This window comes from Gavialis gangeticus, unplaced genomic scaffold (genome assembly GCF_001723915.1).
Source record: "Gavialis gangeticus isolate Ggan-Ray unplaced genomic scaffold, GavGan_comp1, whole genome shotgun sequence".
Lineage (NCBI taxonomy): Eukaryota > Metazoa > Chordata > Crocodylia > Gavialidae > Gavialis > Gavialis gangeticus.
The window spans coordinates 6,216,171-6,240,459 of NW_017729017.1; the positions used below are offsets into that span (position 1 = coordinate 6,216,171).

The 24,289-nt window shown below is 41.2% G+C and overlaps 1 protein-coding gene across 5 annotated transcripts in view; it reads left to right on the plus strand.

Moving 5' to 3' along the window:
• The window catches only part of NCOA6 (nuclear receptor coactivator 6), a 107,687-nt gene that overhangs the window by 36,367 nt on the left and 47,031 nt on the right, over nt 1–24,289 (plus strand). For 3 of the 5 annotated variants that reach the window (XM_019513073.1, XM_019513069.1, XM_019513071.1), the window contains 5 exons: nt 8,085–8,213; nt 9,597–10,412; nt 13,575–13,721; nt 14,581–15,700; nt 20,899–21,020. In XM_019513073.1, the coding sequence (XP_019368618.1) occupies nt 8,085–8,213; nt 9,597–10,412; nt 13,575–13,721; nt 14,581–15,700; nt 20,899–21,020 (2,334 nt within the window). Of the gene's footprint in view, nt 1–8,084; nt 8,214–9,388; nt 9,516–9,596; nt 10,413–13,574; nt 13,722–14,580; nt 15,701–20,898; nt 21,021–24,289 lie in introns of those variants that run through there. The other 2 variants (XM_019513070.1, XM_019513072.1) reach the window with 2 other exon arrangements.

A 24,289-nucleotide genomic window follows, 5' to 3' on the forward strand; every position in this document is an offset into this window, starting at 1 on the left:
CCCCAAAAAAAAAATACGAAGGCAAAAAAACTCCATAGTCCATACTAATCTGACCATGGGGTAAAATTTCTTGCTGACCCCAGATATAGTAATTGGTCTGACCCTGATCAGAGGGGAAAGACCCTCTAGCCAGGAACCTTCAGCTTTGCTCTGGGCAGGAGAATTGGCACATGCCAGTTGAAGTCCCCACCCTTAGCTGTAGCCAACACCCAATGCCTCTGGGGAGGCTTAAAAATACCATGACACGAATAGCAGAAAAAACTGGGGTGGGGAGGAGGAGCAGCCAGCAAGCCCAGAAGCATGGGAAATCACCATGGTAGAAAATCAGCTTAGCTGCACCTAGATCATCCTCGACTGGTGGCTGTCCAACCACTTCTTGAACACCTCCAGTGATAGGGAGTCCACAACTTCCCTAGGCAGTCTGTTCCACTGCCTTGTTCTTCTAAGTGAAGAAGTTTTTCTGGCTGTCCAATCTAAACTTTCTTTGCTACAACTTCAAGTCACTGGTCTGCATCCTCCTTTCTGCAGCAAGAGGGAAAAGGTGCTTTCCCTCCTCTTTATGGCAGCCCTTCGACTATTTGAAGATTGTTGTTCATGTCTCCTCTTTAAGCACCTTTTCCACAAGCTGAACATGGCTAGCTCCTTCAATCTCTCCTCATTTGACCTGCCTTCCAAGCCCACCCTTGATAATCTTTGTTGCCCACCTCTGGACCCTCTCTATCTTCTCTACATCCTTTTTAAAATGTGTAGCCTAAAACTGCACACAGTACTCCAGGTGAGGCCTAACCAGTGCTGAGTAGAGAGACACTATCACTTCCCATGTCTTGCACCTAATGCATCTATTAATGCAGCCCAAAATCTTTTATGAGGCTGCATCATACTGCAGGCTTATATTGAGTCTGTGGTCTACCAAGACGTCAGTCTATGACTTCAGAGTCATAGATTCATAGATGTAGGGTTGGAAGGGACCTAAGTAGATCATCAAGTCCGACCCCCTGCTCTGGGCAGGAGAGAATACTGGGCTCATATGACCCCAGCTAGGTAATTGTCAAGCCTCCTCTTAAAGACCCCCAAGGTTTCTCAAACAACTTATGGCCGTTATTCCTGGTTACTCCGGGAGGTGCATGGGTGAAGAGGGTGTCTCCCATTCCCTGCTGATCCCCCCTGGTAAGTTTGTAGAAGGCCACCAGGTCCCCTCTCAGCCTTCTCTTGTGGAGGCCGAACAGGTTCAGGTCCCGTAGCCTCTCCTCATAGGGTCTGCTCTGCTGTCCCTGGATCATGTGAGTGGCCCTCCTCTGAACCCTCTCAATGCTGGCCACATCTCTCCTAAAGTGCGGCGCCCAGAACTGGATGCAGTACTTCAACTGTGGCCTGACCAGTGTTGCATAGAGGGGCCTTACTGACTGCATCCTCACGTTGGCCGCCCATGTTCATTTTGGAATCGATAATGACTCCAGGATCTCTTTCTGCCACTGTGCTTTTGAGAAGGGAGTTCACCAACCTATAGGTATGCTGCTGGTTCTTACTGCCCAAGTGCAGTACCCTGCACTTGTCAGTATTGAATCCCATCCAATTCTCATTTGCCTACCCCTGTAACCTGTCCAGGTCCAGCTGTATCCTGTCCCTCCCTTCTAGTGTGCCTACCTTGCCCCAGATCTTGGTGTTGTCAGTGAATTTGAACAGGGTGCTATTCACCCCCTCGTCCAAGTCGCTAATAAAGAGATTAAACAGTGCAGGCCTAAGGACCGAGCCCTGGGGGACCCACTGCCCACATCCCTCCAGGTCGAATATGACCCCGTCCACCACCACTCTCTGGGTGCCATCCCTCAGCCAATTTGCAACCCATCTGACTGTGTAGGCATCAGTGCCACAGTCATCTAGCGAAAAGTCCTTTTTCATAGAGCTGACATCCAGTCAGGTATCACCCATTTTGTATTTGTGTTTTTGATTGTTCCTCCTGAGGTGTAGCACCTTGCATTTGTCCACATTACACTTCATCCTGTTAGCTTCATTCTAACTTTCCAATCTGTTGAGATCCTTCCAAATAGTGCTCCCATCCTCCAGTGTATTCAGAATCCTTCCCAGTTTTGTCATCTGCAGGTGACTTGTTCAAGAAGCTTTCTACACCAGCATCCATATTGTTAATAAATACGCTGAACAGCCATAGGGTCCAGGACAGACCCCTGTGGGACTCCACTTGAAAACCTCCTGCCATTCTGACGTGGATCCATTAATAATTACCCTTTGCTTGTGCCTATTGAGTCAATTTTTTCTTCACCTTACAGTAGTTTTGTCCAGCCCACGTTTCTCCAATTTACATATGAGAAGGCCTTGTGGGACCTTGTCAAAAGCCTGGCTGAAGTCAGATGCACTATATCCACAGCATTCCCTTGATCCATCCAGGTAGTTACTTTGTTAAAGAAGGAGATCAGGTTTGTTTGACATGATCTGTTTTTCATAAATCCATGCTTGCTGCTTGCAATAAGCCTTTCCTCTTCTAGATGCTTGCAAATAGTCTTCCTTAGGATATGCTTCAGCAACTTCCCAGGTATTGAGGTGAGGCTAACCGCTCTGTAGTTCTCCCAGTCCTCCTCCTTGCCTTTTTTAAAGAGGGGCACTACACTGGTCCTTTTCTAGTCCTCTGGTACCTGGCCCACCTCCTGTGATTTCATTGCCAGGGGCTCTAAGAGATCCTCTCAGTTCCTTCAGGACCCTGCGATGAAGCTCACGGGGCCAGCTGACTTTAAATTCTTTCAGATTCAACAAAAGCTCTGTGACCATCTCTTTTGTTATCTCTTCCCTCAGCTTGCCCCCTTTTTTATCCAGATAATCAATATTAGGTTTCTGGCTGCAGCTTAATTTTTTTGTGAAGACTGATGTAAAGTAGCTGTTGAGTAGCTCTGCCTTCTTTGTATCTTTTGTTAGGTGTTCTTTTTAACAGAGGACCTGCAGCTTCCTTGGTCCTTCTTTTCTGGCCACCATACTTATAGAACCTCTTCTTGTTGTCCCTAAACTGCTTTCCTAGGTGCAGCTTGTTTTTTTTACCTTTGCCTTCCTGATTTTGTCCCTGCAGGTTCTTGCTATTTCCTGTTGTTCATCCTTGGTGACCTGTCCATTCTTCCATTGCCTTTATACTTTCCTTTTGCATGTGAGGCATTTTAGAAGCTTCTTGTGCAGATACATTGGTCTCGCCATTCTTTTTGTGCTACCATCATGTCAGGACAGTTTTTTGTTGGGTTTCCTCAACGTGCATCAGTTGCTCCACCAATAGCCCCGCACAACAACTACGCAGCCCTCGCACCATTGATGGATCAGACATTCACATCCTCTGCACCGAGAACAGGACAGGAACAGCCACCCCCACCAAGGAAGCAATGAAGGGTAATTGTTGTGGGAGACTCCCTGCTGTGGGGAACAGTAGGTGCCATTTGTCATTCAGACCCCTTTGCTCGGGAGGGCTACTGCCTTCCAGCAGCCAGGATCTGAGATGTAATGGTAAGGATTTCAAAGCTGGTCTGCCCTACAGACCCCTACCCCATTCTCCTTGTCCATATGGGTACCAACGACACGGCAAGAAACAACTGCAGGAGAATCATGAACAACTGCAAGACCATGGGGGTGAAGCTTAAAGAACTAGGAGCGCAAGTGGTCTTCCCCTCAATCCTCCCAGTTAGAGACTGGTTGTTGGAGGGAGGAGTGCATTGGAGAAAATCAACTGAAAACTTTGGAGATGGTGTCACCGTGTTGGTTTTGGATTCCTTGACCTTAGCATACAGTTCAATGGCACTGGTCTTCATGCAGGAGATGGTATTCACCTCACGGGCAGAGGAAAGAAGCTCTTCTCTACGAGATTCACCGACTTGGTGAGGAGGGCTTTAAACTAGGCATGTCTGGGAGAGTGAGGGTAGATTCCACTGCTGTACATAAATCCTTTAGCCAAGACCCTGGGAGGGCATTCATGTAGGGGACATCCAGATGAGTACCAGCATCCTGAGACACTGGCAGAGTAACGGAAAACCTGAGGTGACTAAGAGTGAACCCCCTTTAGGGGAATGCCAGAAGCATAGGCAATAAACAGGACGAACTAGCACACCTTCTGGCAGACAAGGAATTTGACCTCATTGGGTTGACAGAGACCTGGTGGGATGATGCATATGATTGGGCAGTGGATATTGAGGGCTATAGGCTCTATAGAAAGGATTGGGTTGGGAAGAAGGGAGGAGGGGTGGCCCTCTCTGCAAGTCGCATTTGGTTGCAGGGAGAGGTCACTTGAGACCCTCTGGGTCAAGATACAAGGGGACCAACGAGAAGGGGACTTCATGGTAGGAGGCTACTATAGACCTCCTTACCAAGAAGAGGAGAGCAGTCGGGCATTCTCCAGGGAACTGACTGAAGCAGCTAGCACTAAAGACCTGATTGTCATGGGTATCTTCAACTACCCTGACATCTCTTGGGAAGACCATTCAGCCAGTTCCAGCAGATCAACCAACTTCTTGGCTGCTACTGACGACCTGTTCTTGACACAGGCTGTGGAAAGACTGACTAGGGGCAAAGCCACTCTGGACTTGATGCTGACCAAAGGGGAGGACATGGCAGGCGACCTGAAGGTTGGAGGTACTCTGGGCGACAGTGATCATAATCTGATTCATTTCACCATCCACCAAAAGGCTGGGAATTCTGTCAGTAGAACAGAAGTCCTAGATTTCAGAAGGGCAGACTTTGGTAAACTCAGGAGTCTAGTTAGAAAGGCCCTTTGCGACCAGCAACTGGATGATTTAGGAGTTCAGGAACAGTGGTGCTTCCTTAAGGGGACAATTCTCACTGCTCAGAAAGAAGCCATCCCCACACAGGCAAGAGGGAAAGGGGCCAAGAGACCCACTTGGCTCAACAGGGGTATTAGGGAACTTTTGAAAAAGAAAAAAGGAACATATATGCAATGCAAAAATGGTTCAGCAGCCAGAGAGGAGTACACTCATATGGCCAGGGTCTGAGCCACAGAAAGCCAGGGCACACATGGAGATCAAGCTGGCAACTGAAGTAAAAGACAACAAAAAGTCTTGCTATAGGTACATGGGGAGCAAGAAAAAATCAAGCTCCACCGTGGAACCTCTACTGAATATGGGGTGGGGGGCAGCCCACAGTTGATCCCTGTGAAAAGGCAGATCTCCTAAATACTTACTTCACATTGGTATTCCTGAAATCAGATGGGATCTAGTCACCTGTCCAGAGGCCCAGGGAATATGGGGAAGACAACAGTCCACATGAAATCAGTTCTGAACTGGTGAGGGTACTCGTAGAACATCTGGACATTTTCAGATCTGCTGGGCCAGATGACCTGCATCCAAGAGTCCTGAAAGAACTGGCTGAGCTCATAGCAGGGCCTCTGGAGAATCTGTTCAAACAGTTGTGGAACTCAGGAGTGGTCCTGAACAACTGGCTAACATGGTACCCATCTTTAAGGAAGGGAAGAGGGATGACCCGGCAGACTATAGATGAGTCAGTCTGACTTTGGTTTCTGGTAAAAATCTTTGAAAAAATTGTCAAGGAGGCCATCAACCACAAGCTTGCAACTGGTGGGGTATTAAGAAGCAACAGCACAGCTTTATCAAGGGTAGGTCATGCTTAACAAACCTGGTGTCCTTTTATGACCAGGTAACTAACCAGCTGGACAAGGGACACGAGGTTGACATCATTTACGTAGATTTCAGCAAAGCCTTTGATACTGTTTCTCATGAGATTCTCTCAATTAAGCTGGAAGGTACTGGCCTAGACCAATCTATAGTGAGGTGGGTTGGCAACTGGCTCAGAGGCTGATCCCAGAGAGTTGTAACTGATGGGATGGCCTCATCCTGGAGGGCCGTCTCTAGTGGTGTCTCCCAGGGATCAGTGCTTGGGCCCGTACTCTTTAATATCTTTATCAATGATTTGGATGATGGAGTGGGAAGCGCAGTGATTAAGTTTGCGGATGACACCAAGCTGTGGGGTAATGCAGGCACAACTGAAGATAAGGGAAGGATCCAGGATGACCTTGACTGACTGGTCCTATGGCTGAATGCAATCAGATGAAGTTCAGTAGGGACAAATGCTGGGTCCTTCATTTGTAGAAAGAACCTTCACCATAACTATAAGGTGGGTGGTGGTCCACTGGTTGACGCTGCATCTGAAAGGGATCTGGGGGTGACAATCGACCAGAAGGTTAATGTGAGCTAACAATGTGATGAAATTGCCAACAGGGCAAACAGAACTCTGGCGTGCATCAGTCGATGTGTTGTGAATAGATCCTGAGAGGTGCTCCTCCCCCTCTATTCAGCATTGGTGAGGCAACGGTTGGAGTACTGTGTCCAGTTCTGGGCACCGCACTTCAGGAAGGATGTAGATAAGCTCGAAAGGGTACAGAGAAGGGCCTCCCATATGGTTAGGGGCCTGGAAGATGGGCCTTATGAGGAGAGACTCTGGGAACTGGGTTTGTTCAATCTGCATCAGAGAAGACTGTGAGGTGACTTGATAGCTGCCTACAAGTATGTTGGGTGAACACCAAGTTCTAGAAGAGCAACTCTTCAGAAAGGCACCCCTTGGGAGGACGTGGATCAACGGGCAAAAACTAATTGAGGAAAAATTTTAGGTTAGACATGGGAGAAAAACTTATTTTCTGTAAGGGTATCTAGAATCTGGAACATGCCGGAGGTGGTACAGTCGCCATTCCTGGAGGTGTTCAAGAGGAGGCTGGACAAGTACCTCGTTGAGCTCATTTGAGCCCAATAACCTGCCCATATCAGGGGACCGGACTTGCTGATCTTACAGGTCCCTTCTGGTCCTTCTATTCCATCATTCCAATACTGCACCTCTTGGAAGCTTCCAGCCCTCCTGAGCACCTTTATCCTTCAATCTGTCCTCCTGTGACACCATGCCTGTTAGCTTCTTGAATCAAATGAAATTCACCGTTTTGAAATCTAGTGTCCTAATTTTGCTGACCTCATGCTTTCCCCATCTCAGGATCTGGATTTCTATCGTATTGTGATCTCTTCCTCCCCAGTTACCCATCAAAAGATTTTGGGTCTGCATTAATAGAAGCATTAGGTGCAAGACATGGGAGGTGATAGTACCTCTTTACTCGGCAATGGTTAGGCCTCACTTGGGTAACTCCCAAGTTACCCATCAATTTCACATCCTCCACCAGTTCTTCCCTTTTGGTCAGAACAAGGTCCAAGATGAGTAATCCCCTAGTTGCATTTTGCTTTGCTGTTGTTCCCTGGTTCAGGAGGAAGACAAGTTTATGCATTTTTGACATACAAAGGAACACCATCAGCTTTTCTCCCAATCCTTTTCTTCTGAAACAGTGTGTAACCCTTGATGTTCACCTTCCAGTCAAAGGACCTGTCCCAGCAGGTCTTGGTGATGCCTATCAGATCATAGTTCTTTTCACAGGCTGTGGGTTCCAGCTCATTTTGTTTATTCCCCACACTTCATGCATTTGTATACATGCATTGGATTTATTTTGAAGCTTGACTTCCTTGCTTCCTTTTTGTGCCATTTGTTTCAGTCTTGTAGCTCTCTGGCCCTTTCCCAGAGTCAAGTTGTTTTTTTCAAGCAACTCAACTCATGATCAACTTCCAATGTAATGACTGTTTACGTTCTGTCCTAGAGACATGTGTGTTCATCTAACATTTTAAAATAATGCTGAAAATTCTGGTGTGTGGGCCTTTTTGTAGTCTCTCAGATAAATGAGTTATTGGAAGCATTTTAAAGCTTCAGTTTTTTGGGTGGTTCTCAGCACTTTGCACCCCTGTTGGTAGTTTGGCAAATGCTGCAGTTATGAAAAATGTTTCTTCTAGGCATCTCTTTTTCTAATGATTTTTCTTGCCATGTAAACTTTCAGGCTGAAAGTTAACCAAAAGGAGTTGGCTTTCCCTTAAGTTCAGTTTGAACTTATGCTGGTAAAGAGTCGTTACATGTGAAGAAACAAATTACTGAAAAAGTTAAATGGCATTAGTAACTTTTTCCTTTGTAAAGCATTGCTATGCATTGTTCAACAATGTGACAGACTGCAGTTAAGATTTGGCAATTCATAACTTTTATTTTTTTAGGATTAATAAGAATGAACAATCCTGCAGCTGTCATGATGTCCCCAAGCGGAAATGTATCCTCTTCTATGATGGCAAGTGGAACTAATGCAGAGCTGCAACCCAGGACACCTCGACCTACATCGCAGTCAGGTAGCAAACATGTATAGTAATAGCACCAACCTGTCACTAGTGTTATTGATGATTTGTTACTGTAAAATTACTTGGAATAATTTCTTCCTTCAGCATACAGTTGGCCGTTAAAGTGGAAGACAATTTTTATCATAACTGCAAAAGGTTTCTCTTAATATTTTAAATTTTAAGAAAAAAATATAACATCTAGGTGACTGTGTTTTCAATTATTGTATGCTCTTGTATTGTTTAATAGTCTTTCCTGTTATGCTTAAACATATTTTACCCACATACTGTTCTGTCAATCTCTTTGCCTTGAAGGGATCACTTCTGAGTGGTGCTTGTGCTGTGCATTCTCAGTCTCATTACTGAGGTTACCAGCAAGGGGGTCAAAAGTGGCTGTATTTTTTATTTTATTTTTAAATAATTTGTTTTGCAATGCAGGTATGTCTGGTTTTGGTCTCCCTTATTTCTGGAATAAGGGCTTTGTGCATCTGGGGTTTTGTTTCAGTTTAAATTAGGCACCTAAACTATTAGTCTACCTTCCCTCATTGTAGAGAGTGCTGAACACCTGCAGCTCTTGCAAAGAGTCTGCCCTTTTTTTAAGGCTTTTTTAATAGAATTGTTACTTTATATGCTTCACAAAATAACAAGTTTTCTGTGCTGAGAAACTTGCATTTGAATCTAAAGCTTATTAGTCTATAAGTTTACATGAATCTGTAAAATGAATGACCAGGAACATCATGGTTGGTAGGAGCCACAGAAGAGGTTTGAATTGATATGCCTCTTTGTAAAATAATACTTTTCAAGAGTAGTTGACTGGAATTTGAAGATCTGATTTGTCTTCCTGTTTTATTGGTACAGATTGTGTAAATTTAAGACTATTGAGACAGAGAGAGATTAGCTGGCCTGCCTTCCTGTTAAATGATCATTTTTGCTTGCCTACATAAGTTCCTTTAAGATCCTTTTGACACAACATACAAAACGTCATTTGCATTTACAGAAAATATTAACTGCTTGTCTGGAAATGTTATCTTATGACACATCATATATGATAGTTTGCTCCAACTCCCCTTCAGAGTTTGGAGTTTTATTAATCCCAAAAATGCATGTAAAGTTTACATTTGTCCACTGGAACAATTGCTTGGAGCCATAATCCTGTGTTTACATTCTCCACCATGCTTATGACCTAGCAGCTTAAGTTTCCCAGAATTTCTGGCATCTTTTAGAATACTACTAATTCTATACATTGGAGAAATTGGAACACTGAAGTGTGAATTTTTGTTGGACCCCAACTTCAGCGGAGAAAGCAAATGCAAGCAAGTAATTTCCCTTTCTTGTTTTGTGTTCTTTTTTTGGCTGCAGTGGATTACTTATTTTCACTTTTGTTTGCTGTTTCAATAGATGGAATGGATCCACTGTTGTCTGGACTAACTATCCAGCAGCAAAATCATCCCTCTGGATCTTTAGCTCCTCAGCTCCATTCAATGCAGTCAGTTCCTGTGAACAGGCAAATGAATCCAGCCAACTTTCAACAACTACAGCAACAGTCACAGCTTCAGCCACGCCCCCCACAGCCACATCAGCAGCCCCAGCAGGTTATTCGACCTTCATTTACTACAGCAGCTCAGGTTCCAGTTCCTCCTGGCTGGAACCAGCTGCCTTCTGGAGCACTTCAGCCTCCTCCAACCCAAGGAACAATGGGTACATTGACAGTAAACCAGGGGTGGAAAAAGGCTCCATTGCCTGGACAAATGCAGCAGCAACTCCAAGCAAGACCATCTTTAGCAACAGTACAGACTCCCTCCCATCCTCCTCCTCCATATCCTTTTGGAAGCCAGCAAGCTTCTCAGGCTCACACAAACTTTCCTCAAATGAGCAATCCTGGCCAATTTACTGCTCCTCAAATGAAAAATCTTCAGGGAGGGCCCTCACGGGTTCCCACACCACTACAGCAACCCCACCTGACCAACAAGTCTCCTGCCTCTTCTCCCTCTTCCTTCCAGCAGGGATCTCCTGCATCATCTCCAACAGTTAACCAAACACAGCAGCAGATGGGACCAAGGCCTCCCCAGAGTAACACACTTCCCCAGGGGTTTCAGCAGTCTGTCAGTTCTCCTAGCCGTAATCAAATGGTGCAACAGGGCAGTGTACCCCCCAACTTCATGGTGATGCAGCAGCAAAACCAGGGTCCACAAGGTTTACATCCTGGCTTAGGAGGTAAGAAATTCTGAGACTTAGGTTCTCAAAAAAATAAGGTGTAGCAAGAGCGGTAGAACTTTTAACTGTTGGGTTTTTTAAAATAGATTTTCAAAACTTTCTCCGTCGAATAAGTTCACAACTTGTTTTGTCTATGCACACAATGGTGAAGATGCTTTTTACTTCATAGTTATATCGTTACTGAATTACTGTCTTGATAGCATGTTATCATCTGTTACAGTGCTAATTTGGAAGGTAACTTGTAAGCACAGAAAACAATACAGCAATGATTTTTTGGCTGGTCACAAATCTAAATGGTTTGTTTATTTATTTATTTTTATTCTTTCTGCTGTCCTCCTTCTTTGACCTGTTCATGCCTCCCATTGTACAGGATACTTCATCAGAGAAAACTGATAGCAGATGAAGAATACTTTTTTCTTCTCTCCCCCCTTTACCCCTCTGTCCTCTTTTGTTTCATCACTGCCATAGATACTGAGTTTTAGCCTTGCTGTCTCCTTCAGACCATTGATACTTGTTGATCCTCCTCTTTTATCTTGCTCCCTTTGTCATCCCCCTTCTTTGTAATCTGGCTCTTTTCTTTCTGCTGTAAATCTGCCACACTTCGGTATTCTAAAATTAAAACTACTTTTGACCTTGCTTGCCTCTTGAGCAACATCATCTTGCTTTATCTGCTGCTTTATTCTTTTCTTGACATCCTCTTGGGTCAGCTCAGTCCAGCTTCAGCTCAATTACTTCAGAAGCTATTTTAATCAAGGTTACTAAGGACATGGTTTTGAGTAGATCCAAAGGCCTTTTTTCCATCCTTACTGACTTCCACCTATCTGCTGCTTTCAACTTTCCTGTTCTCTTTTAAGCTTTCTTAGTTTTCTGCTGCAGAGCTATCTCCTAACATTCATGCCTTCAACATTTCCTTGAAAAGCTACTTTCAAATCACTGTATCTTTTCCCCACAACATTCAGGCTGTTGCTAAATTCTTTCAGATTTTCTTTTATTTCTGAAAAGATCTTTAAAACAAACTTTAAACCATGCTGGGTGTTTTGTGTTGCTTTTTCCCCCTTGCCTGATGCACATCTATTTTGGCTTCCCAGATTCTCAAGTTGTGCATCTTGAGTCTCCCCAGTGTGCTGTAGGTAACATTCTCATCCTGGCTTACTGGTCTGGCCAGGACTCTCATCCATTTAGTCCTTGCACTTTGCATTTGATTGATTGATATTTTTTTTTTTTTTTTTGGTTGGATTCAACCTGCATCTACTGTTCAAGTGTTTTGCCCTTGCTTCATACTCTCAGGTTCTGCCAGCTAATCTATGTCAATTTTCTGTCCTTGACTCTCAGGGTATTCTCAACCCTTTTTGATGCCAAACTCTCAATTTGCAAGAGCCTCAGTAATCCTAGACTCTCCAGTCTAGTTTCTACCTTAATTCATATTACTTCTTGGGATTCACTTTTCAGGCAATATAGCTATAAGTTTCACTCCATCTTCTCTAATAGTTTCCCTCCTTTCTTAGTGCTAAGTTATTAAAATAAACCCCATGCTATTAATCTAAATGTGTACTAAAAACAAACAGAATGAAAAAACCCTAGCAAAACTGGCATGCAGCTTGAACTTATTTTTAGATTTTTAGAGTACTGTTTACTCTCACTATTAGGTAGATTCTCAGCTAGCATAGGTGTGTTTGTTTCGGTGAAGCCACATTCTTTTTAACTGTTGAATATCTGGCCTTTTATTGCTTTTGTTAAGAGTCCTCCTGTCCTATATTGTATTCATATTAAATTGTGAGCATGGCAGGGTAGGTGGAGCTTTCTCTTTGCAATGTACCATCTGTGTTACTTTTAAGTAATTCAGATGTAAGCACAAGTTTTTCATTTCATGGAATGTTTCCTTATTTAGCGAAGGTCAAATTTTAAATTGGATTTAATATATAGAAAATCAATATTAAAATTAATATATATGCAAATTAATATTAATATTTTACTTTACTGCATTTTTACTGATGTCTGAAAGTGTGAATGACTTGGACTTTGGTTTTTGCTAACCCTTGGGAATTGATAGTTCTGCCATATTTTGTTATATTCCATATTTGCAGCTGGGTCTCATACTTGACCTTGCTTGTTGGAGTGTCCTGGGAAGTGGAAGAAAATTAGAACGTGCAGTAGCTCCCCTGGATTCTTCCATGGGCTGCCCAATACAAGAGGGCCCCTTACTCTCAAGGGAATGTATTGTCACAATCTAGCCCCTAATTGCATTATACTCATTAAGTATGGCTACTTTTTAAAATGGGGGAATTGAGAATTAATAACCTGAAAAAACAAGTTTATTCCATGTAAGACTTTTTTATTTTACATATATGTTAGTTTTTCCATTATATAAAATAAACACAGCCTGAACACTGAGAGAGAGTTTTCTAAAATATTTCTATGGATATAGAAAAAACCCCATTAGCAGTTATCTGTTTCTGAATCGTTTTTAGGCTTTGCTTATTTTGATGTATAGCTGTAAAGAGAAAGCGGTCAGTTTAGCTGTTTTTCACTCTCATCTTAGATGTCATGTTTAAAAACAAAAAATTTGTACACACACAAGCTGTGCCATATTGCGTTTGTGTGGTGCTTTTACAGATAAGGACAAGCATCCCTGTCTCAGTAAGTTAATGATGAGTATTAGAGAATAGAAATTTCTACACACTGTGTGTGTTGACTAGATCAAGGACATGATGTAAAAGAGAAAACAGTTGAAAACAAAGACACCGGAGCAGGCAAAATCATTATAGCTTTGAGTTCTTGGTTAAAAGAATAATTTGCGTGAATGATTAGTTATTAGAAAATACAGTTAATATAATTGTTTTAGGACATAGCACTATCTTAATCAGGTTTTTTGCACTAGATAAGAATGATGAACTCTGCCATTTGTTACTGGCATACCAGCACAAACATCTTTTCTTCATAAAGTCAGACTTGCTATCTCTTTACTGTTTGTTTATTAAATTACAGTGTTGGATATTTCTAAACTAGAGGTGGGTGGAAACTGCAGAGATTTTGATTTGATTCCTGTCTGCTGCTGCTTTGTTTTCCTAATATGATGGGAAGAATTTCTCTGTGAGTCTCAACTCTCAGAGAAGTCCAATCTCAAAAATGACTTTGATTAATGAATAACTGTTTTGTATTAAGGAATCCCCAAGCGCCTTCCACCTGGATTCCCTGCAGGACAGGCTAATCAGAACTTTATGCAAAATCAGGTGCCTTCTACAGCACCAGGAACACCTGTGAACAGTGGAGCCCCTCAGCTACAAACAAGTCAAAATTTGCAGCATACAGGTTTGTGGCAAGCACATCATCTTTTTTTATTCCTTGGCATTTGTTTACTTGCCTTTAAAATATGTGTATTCAGCCATTTATACCTGTAATGCAGGCAGTGACGTATAATAACAGTGTCCTGTTCTAGTCAGTATTACATTGGTCCTGCCAAATTGAGTGTGGGAGTATTGTAGATGCAGTGTGTTCAGCTTTCAGGATGAAATAAAAAGCACGAAAGTCCCCTTAAGTCTCAATCCACCTCATCTACAGTTGCTCACAGCAATGACTTTCTTGGGTTCCAGTGTAACTTCATTCATTCTCTTTTGCCTGCAAAGAGGATTGTCTTGCAACCTCCCCACAAAAGAAATCTAGAATATTGTATGTTTGTCCTAGAAATAGTGAAGAGAATAATTCACTTAATCTTCAGTAAAAATATTAATCTTCTAATGGATGTTTACATTCTTTAAGCCTCTATTTAGAATCCATGTCAAATTTGGAGTTTTAATCATATAATAAATCTCTCATTACATGTTCTTAACATTTTAATTGATAGTTAAAGAAAATTTGCTATCTGGACTCTTCCTCTGTTTAGGAAGCTCTGATAATGTCATGTTGCATATATTTTTTTCTGTCTTTTTTAAAATATGGCTTAGATTAGCCTCAGGATTTGAAATTAATCCATGGATGTACAAGTTATTGGGTTGGATAAGGCTCTTGTCCTTTTTACTTTCAATGAAAATATGGTTCGCAGTGTCATAGAGATGTGAATGTCTTGACACTTTGCAGTTCTCTGGTAAAATACATAAGTAATTAAATTGGTGTTTGTTTTCTACTTGTCATATTATTTGTGTGATTTGTATTTTTTGTTTTTGTTTTCAAGGTGGTCAAGGTTCTGGCCCTCATCAAAATCAGATGCAAGCATCACATGGCCCACCAAACATGATGCAGACCAATCTAATGGGACTTCATGGAAATATAAATAACCAGCAGGCTGGTGCCAATGGAGTTCCACAAGTTAATATGGGCAACATGCAGGGGCAACCTCAACAAGGACCACAGTCCCAGCTTATGGGAATGCATCAGCAAATTGTTTCCTCCCAAGGACAGATGGTGAATATTCAGGCTCAAGGGTCTCTGAACCCTCAAAACCAGATGATTCTTTCCCGAACCCAGCTCATGCCACAAGGCCAAATGATGGTAGCACCCCAAAACCAAAACCTTGGTCCTTCACCACAAAGGATGACCCCACCCAAGCAAATGATTCCCCAGCAGGGCCAACAGATGATGGCTACACATAATCAAATGATGGGACCTCAAGGCCAGGTCTTGCTACAGCAGAACTCAATGATGGAACAGATGATGACCAATCAGATGCAAGGAAATAAACAGCCATTTAATACTCAAAACCAGTCAAATGTTATGACGGGGCCAGCTCAAATGATGAGAGGACCAACCCCAAATATGCAAGGAAACATAGTGCAGTTCAGTGGGCAAATGATGACTCAACAAGGCCCTGTGAATGGCAATCCTTCTCAGACTATGGGAATTCAAGGACAGGTTTTAAGAGCAGCAGGACCTGGCCCCCATATGTCTCAGCAGCACGGGGACTCCAATACCACAACAAACAATGATGTGAACATGACGCAGATGCTACCTGATGTTCCTGTACAGCAGCCAAATATGGTGCCTTCCCATATGCAGGCAATGCAAGGAAATAATAATACTTCAGGGAATCATTTTGCTGGACATGGGATGCCTTTCAATAGCCCTTTTACTGGAACACCAAATGGGAATCAGATTTCTTGTGGACAAAATCCTGGTTTTCCTGTCAATAAAGATGTCACTCTAACAAGTCCACTGTTGGTAAACTTGCTACAAAGTGATATATCTGCAGGACATTTTGGTGTAAACAACAAACAGAACAATCAGAATGCAAACAAACCCAAAAAGAAAAAGCCACCAAGAAAGAAGAAAAATAATCAGCAGCTAGAGCAAGCTAAGTAGGTTTAATATTCTTGTTTTCAACAGAAACAACTTCAGCATGTTTCTGTGTATGTGTGCACTCATGTGGAAAGAATGAGAGACTGCAGAATTTTGAACCTTAGTAATTTTTTTAAAAAGAAATATATTTAAATCACAACAGAGTTCTGTTCTATTTAGTGGGGAAAAAAGAGCACATTTAATTGTTGTTGTTCTAATTATCTGTGTTACTCCCAGCTGTTAATACCATAAGAGCATAATGTTTATATCTTTCAGATGAGGGGTCAGGGCTGGTAGTTGCTGCTGCTCTGTTAGTACCCCAGTCTCAAAAACATACTCATTTTAGTATAACAATAAAAACATCAGCTCCAAGATGGGAGACAGAAGGATACCTGTCCAGTCTGGCAGGTATAGTGAAGGATGGACAGATGTGTCCACAGGCGTTCCTAACGTATGGGGATAAATTGGTACAAAGAACTTAGGCAGGACTGGACACAGGCAATGGGAGGAGAAATGGAAACTATGAGTTCTTGAGGTGGGGAGGTTGGGACTCACAGGGCAATGGTGGGGACTAGAATAAGAAACCTTAGGTGTAGAGACAGGAACTGTCGATAGGCTGGAACTAGGGTTAGGAGAGTTAGGGAACAGAGTGGACAGAAACTGGCTAGGTTGGAAGAACAAGTCAAAAAGGTTAATGCTTGTGGGGGAAATATAGGTGATTTCCCTTTCACAGCCTGGAATGAACCCAGGGTTCTCATTCACATCATTCGTTGTCTGTGGTAAATACCTGGAAGTCACTGACCATTTTTCCCATGCCCTCCTGTTCCTGGTCCACATAGAAGACAACAGCCTACTAGTTCCATTAGCTTAAGCAGCAAAAGCATGTGTGGTGAATTTTATGATTCCAGCCCTGCTGATGCGTCTGGGTGTCAGTAGAATATGGGACAGATTTTGGGGTACTTTTCAGGTTGCTTTAAAAAAAAAAAAAGCCAAGAAATTTTATACGTGCAAAGTTGAGCATTCAAAAATTAGGATATATCATAGCTGGGGTTGCCTGTGCATCCCTGATTTAGCTCCTTGTAAGTGTATTATGACATAGCCTTTAATTAGATTCATCACTTACTACCTTTTGCCATAGGATAGGCCTGATTGAGAGCAACAGGATGGATAAGGTTTATCTACTGAGCATCTATTCAGCATGTCACTTTTTCCTTACAATTTTAATGCATGCTCCCCAGTACTTAACAACACTTTCACATATTGCTCTGAAGACAGCACCACAAGGAAATTAAGAATTCTGTGGGTGTTCATCACAAACCATTAGTGAATTTTCATGCACAACATTCCTCTGAGATGAGAGAATGTTGTTACCCCATTTTGCAGGTGTGTAAATAAGATATAGAGGTACCAAGTTCAAAAGTATAGTTAATTTAGCACTCCCAATTTAAGATATATTTAAAAGCTAATTTTCAAGGGTGCTTGCATTATATGACATTTAGTAGTTGAGGCATGACTCTTCACGACTTTGGTTGCAGAGGTGGGTATTTGCCACTACTAGAAATCAGACTTGAAACCCATGGTTTCAAGTTAGGCACTAAATGATGGACCCTTATTTATTTTCAATTTATGTCTTGATTAGTGTCAGGTAGGAATGCTGTCAAGGGAACAGTGTCCAGTTCTTTTGAGGAGCTTTCAGTTGCCTTAACCAAGAGATCATCTCTTCTCAGTCTTGTTAATTTTGCCTCTTCCCATTTCTGTAACCACTGAAACAAATCTGGGGTTTGAGACACAGGAATCTTCTTTCTTCGTTAATCCTCACTGATCTCCAGAACAGGTCTCTTCCCCATAATGAAGACAGCTGTGGTTCTAAGAAAAGTACAGGAAGCATGTAATTAAAGTCTGTACTATACTACCTACATACAACCAGACCAAGTTAAGGTTGTGCAGGCAACCTTATTTCTGGTATTTCCTTACTTTAGGATGTTGTACTTCACAACTTCACTAATACTCTTTTTAATCACAGTCTTTTTTTCCTGTGTAATTCTAATATTATAAAAGCCTAAGTCTGTCTGTGTCTGTAATGCTTTATTTGCACTGTGATTGGCTGTTTCCATCAGCCAACTGGAGTGCTACAAGCGTGGGGGAGTGCTGCCATGATTCCAAAGCCATGGTGAGGACTGGATAGATCCAGGCAAATGGAGGGAAAAGCTTCAATTTAAACAGTTTTTGGTAAAATTACAGGAGCTTTAGTTGGCTTCCTTCCTTCCACAAAAACAACAAAATAGCATGGAGGGAAACAAAAGTGGCTCATATTTCTAGGAAACAAAATCTGTTAATGATTAAAATTACTTTAACAGAAGGTGAAGTTAGTATTTTGTTTTCATATGCCAGCTTATTAATTCTCATTCAGTTTTACTGTGAGCTGAGATGGTATCAGTAATATACTGTAATTCTGTAAAGCTGTCTTTGAGCTTCTAATGCTGTATGTTATGAAGTTCTGAGTTGTTTGCTGTGAGGTTCTGACAGCTTTCTAAGTGCTCCCTCCTCCCTACCTCTTTCTGGTATTAAACTGGGAGAATTATTGGCAACACAAACTCCTTAAGTGTTTTGAGATCAAATGAAAAGCACATACAAAAATGGACTATCTTTGGATTTTGCTTTTTCTACTATACTTTATTTTTGCTATTAGTGCTTTGATGTCTTTGCATTCTTTTTACAGAGTACTGCTCTCTTACCTGGATACAGGATAGCAGTTTTATTCTAAATTTGGCATAGCTTAATAGCAGGCCATTCATTTGTATTTTAAGTGTATAGTCTCAGTAGAATGTTCCTGTTCTGTGGTAGGACCTTAGTCCTACAGCAACCCTGCTTTTAGGCATCCTTCTCTTTATCATCCTCCAGCTATTTCTTGGTTCTGCTTAAGGAAGTTCTATGCTTTGCTTCCGTTTAAATCTTCTTTTTTTAACTTGACTTCAGATCAGTTCCTTATGCATCAAGAGCAAAAACTAGATTCCTTTGCAAAAACAGCTCCTGTAGACAGCAAACTTCACTGAAACACAATTAGTTGGATCAGCATGCATGCACGCATGCATGCGGTTCCCATGTCGTCTTTTTCTTTCAGAAATTGCAGCTGAATTGCATTAATTCAGTGGTACAAAATTGCAGCTGTCCATTTGTGAAATGAAACCATACCAGAGTAGGAGAATGCCTAAATATGTCATGAAAAATAGTTTGTTCATCTAAAATAAAATCTTTTTTCTGCTCTTGTCTTTTCTGTGAGCAACAGAAGTTAGAATGAAATGTATTTTTAACTACAGAACAAAAAATTGACCTTCAGTTTAAAGAGCCCTGTTTAAAAGTAGTTTTAAAATAGTGTAAAACGTAGTTTAATACTCCTAAGTAGCTTGAAGTAGTTTAAATGTAAAAAAGTTTAATACTTTACTCCTATGTAATCTTTCAAGTATCTTTTAAGTTTAATATTCCAGCTTGTTTTATCAAATCTTGTTTGTTCAGGCAATTTTTTAAAAATAAGCTGAAGAATATTAAAGGTGAGGGTGCACAAATGTGTGCCAGACACCACCTCACTATTACATCTTGGTTGCTACAAAACAATGTTGTGCTTTGGAGCAGGTGTTGAAAATGCCCCTGTATATGAAGAGTAAACATCAAAGGCATTAACAGAATTCAGTAAAAAATGTGCTTGGTATGTTTACTCCTAAACCTAAAGCTCTCCTGTATAGAGCTATTTTATACAGACCTCTAACAGCTGCATATATTATAATAGAACCTGGTAGGAAAGCTTCCCCAGCTTTGAGGGAATCTACTGTTGCTGTTGGGCAAAAGAGCATTGTGAGAGTTATGCCATTTGGGAAGAGGGTCAGAATGCTTCTAACAGGGGAAACTGAGGGGAAGGTCTCCTGTTTACACTCAGGATGGGGCATACACAGCAAGTCACAACCTCCCAATGTGCATGGAAAATCAGGGACTTCTGCTATAAATGAATGCAAGAGGGGTGCTTCATACAAAAAATAGGGGCTATTGCTGTAGAGTCATGTGTATTCCATGTAGCTTGGGCTGGCTCTGCTCATGCTTTCCCTCTAGGTTCGCATGTCTTCATTCAGTATTTGGAAAAAAGGACTGTAGCACATCTCTTATGGAAAAGTATTTTACTGGGGGAGGACTTATCAACTAGAATAATATTTTTGCTATTAAATGTTATACTTCAGATCTGAACGTTTCAGATCTGAACGTTTGTAGCGAAGGGATTGGCACATTGAGAAATGTTACATGCAGAGGTTATGCACAAACAAATACTTCCAGTGGCTTCAAAAGAGGAGGGGGAGTAGCTGCTCAGGACTGCATAGAAGGTGTTATGTTGTAACTGTTACTTCTGCATGAATCTGTAGTGATAACCTCTTGGCTAGGTACAGATATTCAAAAAGCCTGAGGTGGAATCAGTCCAAGTTGTATGGTTTTTGTAAGCAGTGGAGTTTAGATTGGTAGCAAACAGAACACACATTCACCCTTTGGTTGGGGGAGCAAATCTTAGACCAGGCTGTGTCATTTTTAAAACAGTTTGTGTGTGCTCAACTTCTGTTATGGGTATAGACCAGTTTCTATGTTGTTGAAAAACTTTGATATATTGAACCATTCTCTTATGAGTACAGTACTTAAAATTACAGTGCTGGCCCATTGCAATATAACTGCATCCTTCTACCAGTTATATATGCAGGCATGTCCCAGCTGTCATTGTTAAAAAGATGATGTTTCAAATAAAACTAATGTAGCATGGTCTTTGAAATAGACATTAGCATTCATCTCGGGTACCAAACTTGGATTCAAGAGTAAAGCAAGGCAAACAAAAATAAGATTCTAGATCAACAGAGCTTTTAAGGTTTTATATTGCCTTCCTTGGATCTAATATATTAAGGCATTCAGGTGGACATGTAGGGCTCTGGGTTCCATTTTCCTCTGCCACTGATACATTATATATATATGATGTTCAGCATGTCTCTTACGTTAACTTACCTGTGTCTTTTGCCTATCTTTGAAATGGAGATAGTGATACTTCCACATCTCAGTGAAGTACTTTGAGAGGTACAAAGAAAAAGTGCTGAAAATGATTTATTATTCAGTGGTAAATAATTTAAGCACATTCTAAACAGATTTTGGCACTGGCTTTGGAAGTGCTGTTTAATTAAAAATATTTTTCCTTCAGTTCTTCAGAGACCCGTCCAGCTGGCTTGGAGGAGACTGATCAGTCATCGTTGTCTGGAGATCAAGGAATAAACTTAGATAACACTGGCCCTAAACTTTCAGATTTCACAAACAGACCAGCAGGTAATAATAAGTTTTTAGCATAAGTATTTTAATACAATATAGTATTTATTGATTTGTTCAGATATAATAATAATAGTAATAATAATATCTTGCTCTCCTACATGTTGGCATCTGGTGTTTTCCTGTTCTCTTGGAAGTAATAGTGCTTATTGTCTGATTGTTTCAATAAGTTTTTTAGAATGTAATGGAATATGGTCAAATACTGCTCTGCATTATGCTTCTAGTATCTTGCTGAAATGAGTAAGATTACACAGGAGTAACAGTTTAATGTGAAATTTGCTATAATTATGTGGCCAATATTCTCTTTGTTTTTGTTTGTTTCAGTGAAAATTAATTCTTTGTTAGGTCTAATACTGCTATTTTGAACAACAGTATTATCACAATATAGTTTTAGGGGATAAAATTAGTGTTTGGAGTATTTTTGATTTGTTTCCTAGGAAAATGCCTCTCTTGTTGATTGTGTTAGGATGGCAAATAGCACCACTTTCTGGGCTAGTCTGAAGTGATCACTGCTGTTTTGAGTGAGGCTGGATTAAAGAAAAATCCAGTATGAGGTCAGTAATGGTATCACTTCTGCTTTAATAGGGACACCTTGTGTGTGACCAGCTAAGAAGAGCTACTAGTTAGTGGAAGGTTTGCCATAGGCCAGACAATGAGTAACGGCGTAGTGAGTTGGCTGTGACTGAGCTAGTCTTTATCCATGGGTGGAATGTTTCTGTATTGTTAGTTTCAGTTGAGACAGATCCATGGGATGTCTTAGTTGTGTCTGCTCCAGTCAGGACTGATCTTGATGAGAGACACTTCTATAATCTTAGACATGACTCTTCATAGAGTGAACCCTATGGACAAACTTTAATGCCCTTGGCAACTTAGTGCACACAGTGGAAAATAGCCATCAGTCATAGTCCGTAGTTCTAGGGAAATGTATATACCCCTTAAGCAAAACTGGTCTCTAGAGCTGGTTTTTCTTTCTAAGTATACAGAACATGATATGGCCATTGCTAAGACCCCATCTTTAAAACTGCCTGCATGATAGGCCAATTTGGGGCAAAACCCTGTCACCTTTTAGATGAAATCCTGGCATAGAAGTGTGACATCCAGGATGTTAGTATTGGACACTAAGAGGTAGAAAACAACACTGTGAGCATGCACCTTCTTATGTGCTGTAAGCTCAGATTTAAAAATTGAACCTTTTGAACCCCAAATTGTACCTTTTTGTAGGAAACTGAACCCAAAGCAAAAACTAAACCCAAAGCAGAAAATCGACTGGTTGAAAGTACAGGTATAGGGAAATACCGTATTTGATAAACTCAACCCTGAATCAAGCTAGCTTTGCAATATTGTTGATGAATCCTCTGCAGAAGTTTTTGGCTTCTGTATTTGATGTCATACCAGCTGGCTTGATGAACATGGTACAGAAATTCAGCACCTTTTCCCAAGAGAAGCTCCTGTGACTTTACTCGATCATGCATTGTCTTAGGCAGCTAACTTGGAATTTCATGAGATCAAATGATAGTCAAAAGAGGCTGCAAATGATGAAATATTAATGGTGGAATGACGAGGCAGATGAAATTCAGCTCCATGCAAATAAAAGAGGACAGTAAAATCTTCCGTGTTACATTACAAGAAGTTTTTTTTGACCTAAAGACAGCCATTTTTTCAGTGAAATGCATAGATGGAAGCACGCTACTTAATATTCACAACCAAACTCTTGGTCACTGGTGGGAACACTCTAGTGGCCTCCTTAATCCTCCACTGTTGATGATGCCACTTATGAAATTGAACAAACCTCTGTGGACAAAGTTTTGGAGGAAATTCTTAAGGCATCGACCACTCCAGAAATGGGAAAGCCCTTGAAATAGATGCAATGTTAGCTGCAATATTTATGAATATAGTCATACGGTATTTACATATTAGTCATCATAGGCTTTTGGCTTGATTTTGGCTTTTGAGAAGTTGGGGAGCTTCCCCACATTTTAATGCTGCCCTTATCATGATCTCTAAGAAGGAAGTTGATAGTTCTTGTTACAGAGGAGTATCTTTACTCTGTGCCATTGTGAGCTGTTCACATGTAAGCATTTCACCAATCTGTAGGGGAAGTAGTGCTTCCTGAAAACAAGTGTAGTTTTTGAGCATCTTAGAGTACTGTGGACATGATATTCATTTTCTGACGAGAAAAAAAAAAAAAAGGAACAATAAGTGCCTAATCATGCTGTATGTATTCATTTCAATTAAGCTTCATTACAGTGAGCAGAGGATTGCATATAGTCTGTATTAGCAAACATGGATGTGTAGTATCATTCACGAGAACTGTTCACTAGTTGCAAGAAGGCACTTGTGGTGAAGATAAAGTAGCTATACTTTCTCAATTGCACAAGAAGTCAAGCAAGGTTCCATTTTTCACCTTGCAGCTGTGATCCAGACTGAAGCAAAAAAAAAAAAAAAAAGAAATGTCTATACATATCCACACACAAATGAACTGAAAACTGTCCAGTCCGTATGTCTCTACCAAACGTGGAAAAACTGCATGTGTGATCTAATTTGTGTGGATGATTTGCTCACTCAGTGTGATCTTTATTATTGTGGATCACTTTGCAGTTCACAGAAGTATTTTAACAACCCACTCCTGGTGATGCATGTTGCAAGCCCATTATTTTAATGTCCTTTTAAAGATATCAAAGCAGTTTCCATATTTTGGAGATGTTGTGGAGAACAACTCTCCTGTTACAGAGTTGGTGAACAGAATTCAAGCAGCTATCACAAATTTAGACACCTGGAAAGCAGAATTCAGGACCAACAGAGCGTTAACCCATTAACCTACTCTATCCTGCAGTTGTGCTCAGTTCTCTTTTGTATGCTGCCAAAACTTTCATCCTTGGTAAATACTGTGTCCACCAGCTTAATGCTGTAGCAGCCACGCCTCCGTCAAATCCTCCAGTGTTAGAGGAACAGGTTATTTAGTAGTTAGGTATGCAAAGAGTCAAGTGTAGAAAACAGTCCTTAATGTCTGTCATTTGCTGTAGGCTGGCCATGTAGTTGTTTGCATACCAGAAACTACAATGTTTAGTATTCTTTTCTTTGAGAGGAGGATAAGATCAAAACTGTATAAGAGTCTGTCTGCTTCTGAGGGATGTCATCAAAAGGTGTCTGAAAGAGAGTTGCTTTGACTTTGGTTTGTCACAAGTGATAGATTCTTAAGCCTATGTTGCAATGCAGAGCGCTAGTGCATTAATTTATACAAACTGTGGATCAAAAGAAAAAAGCATAGA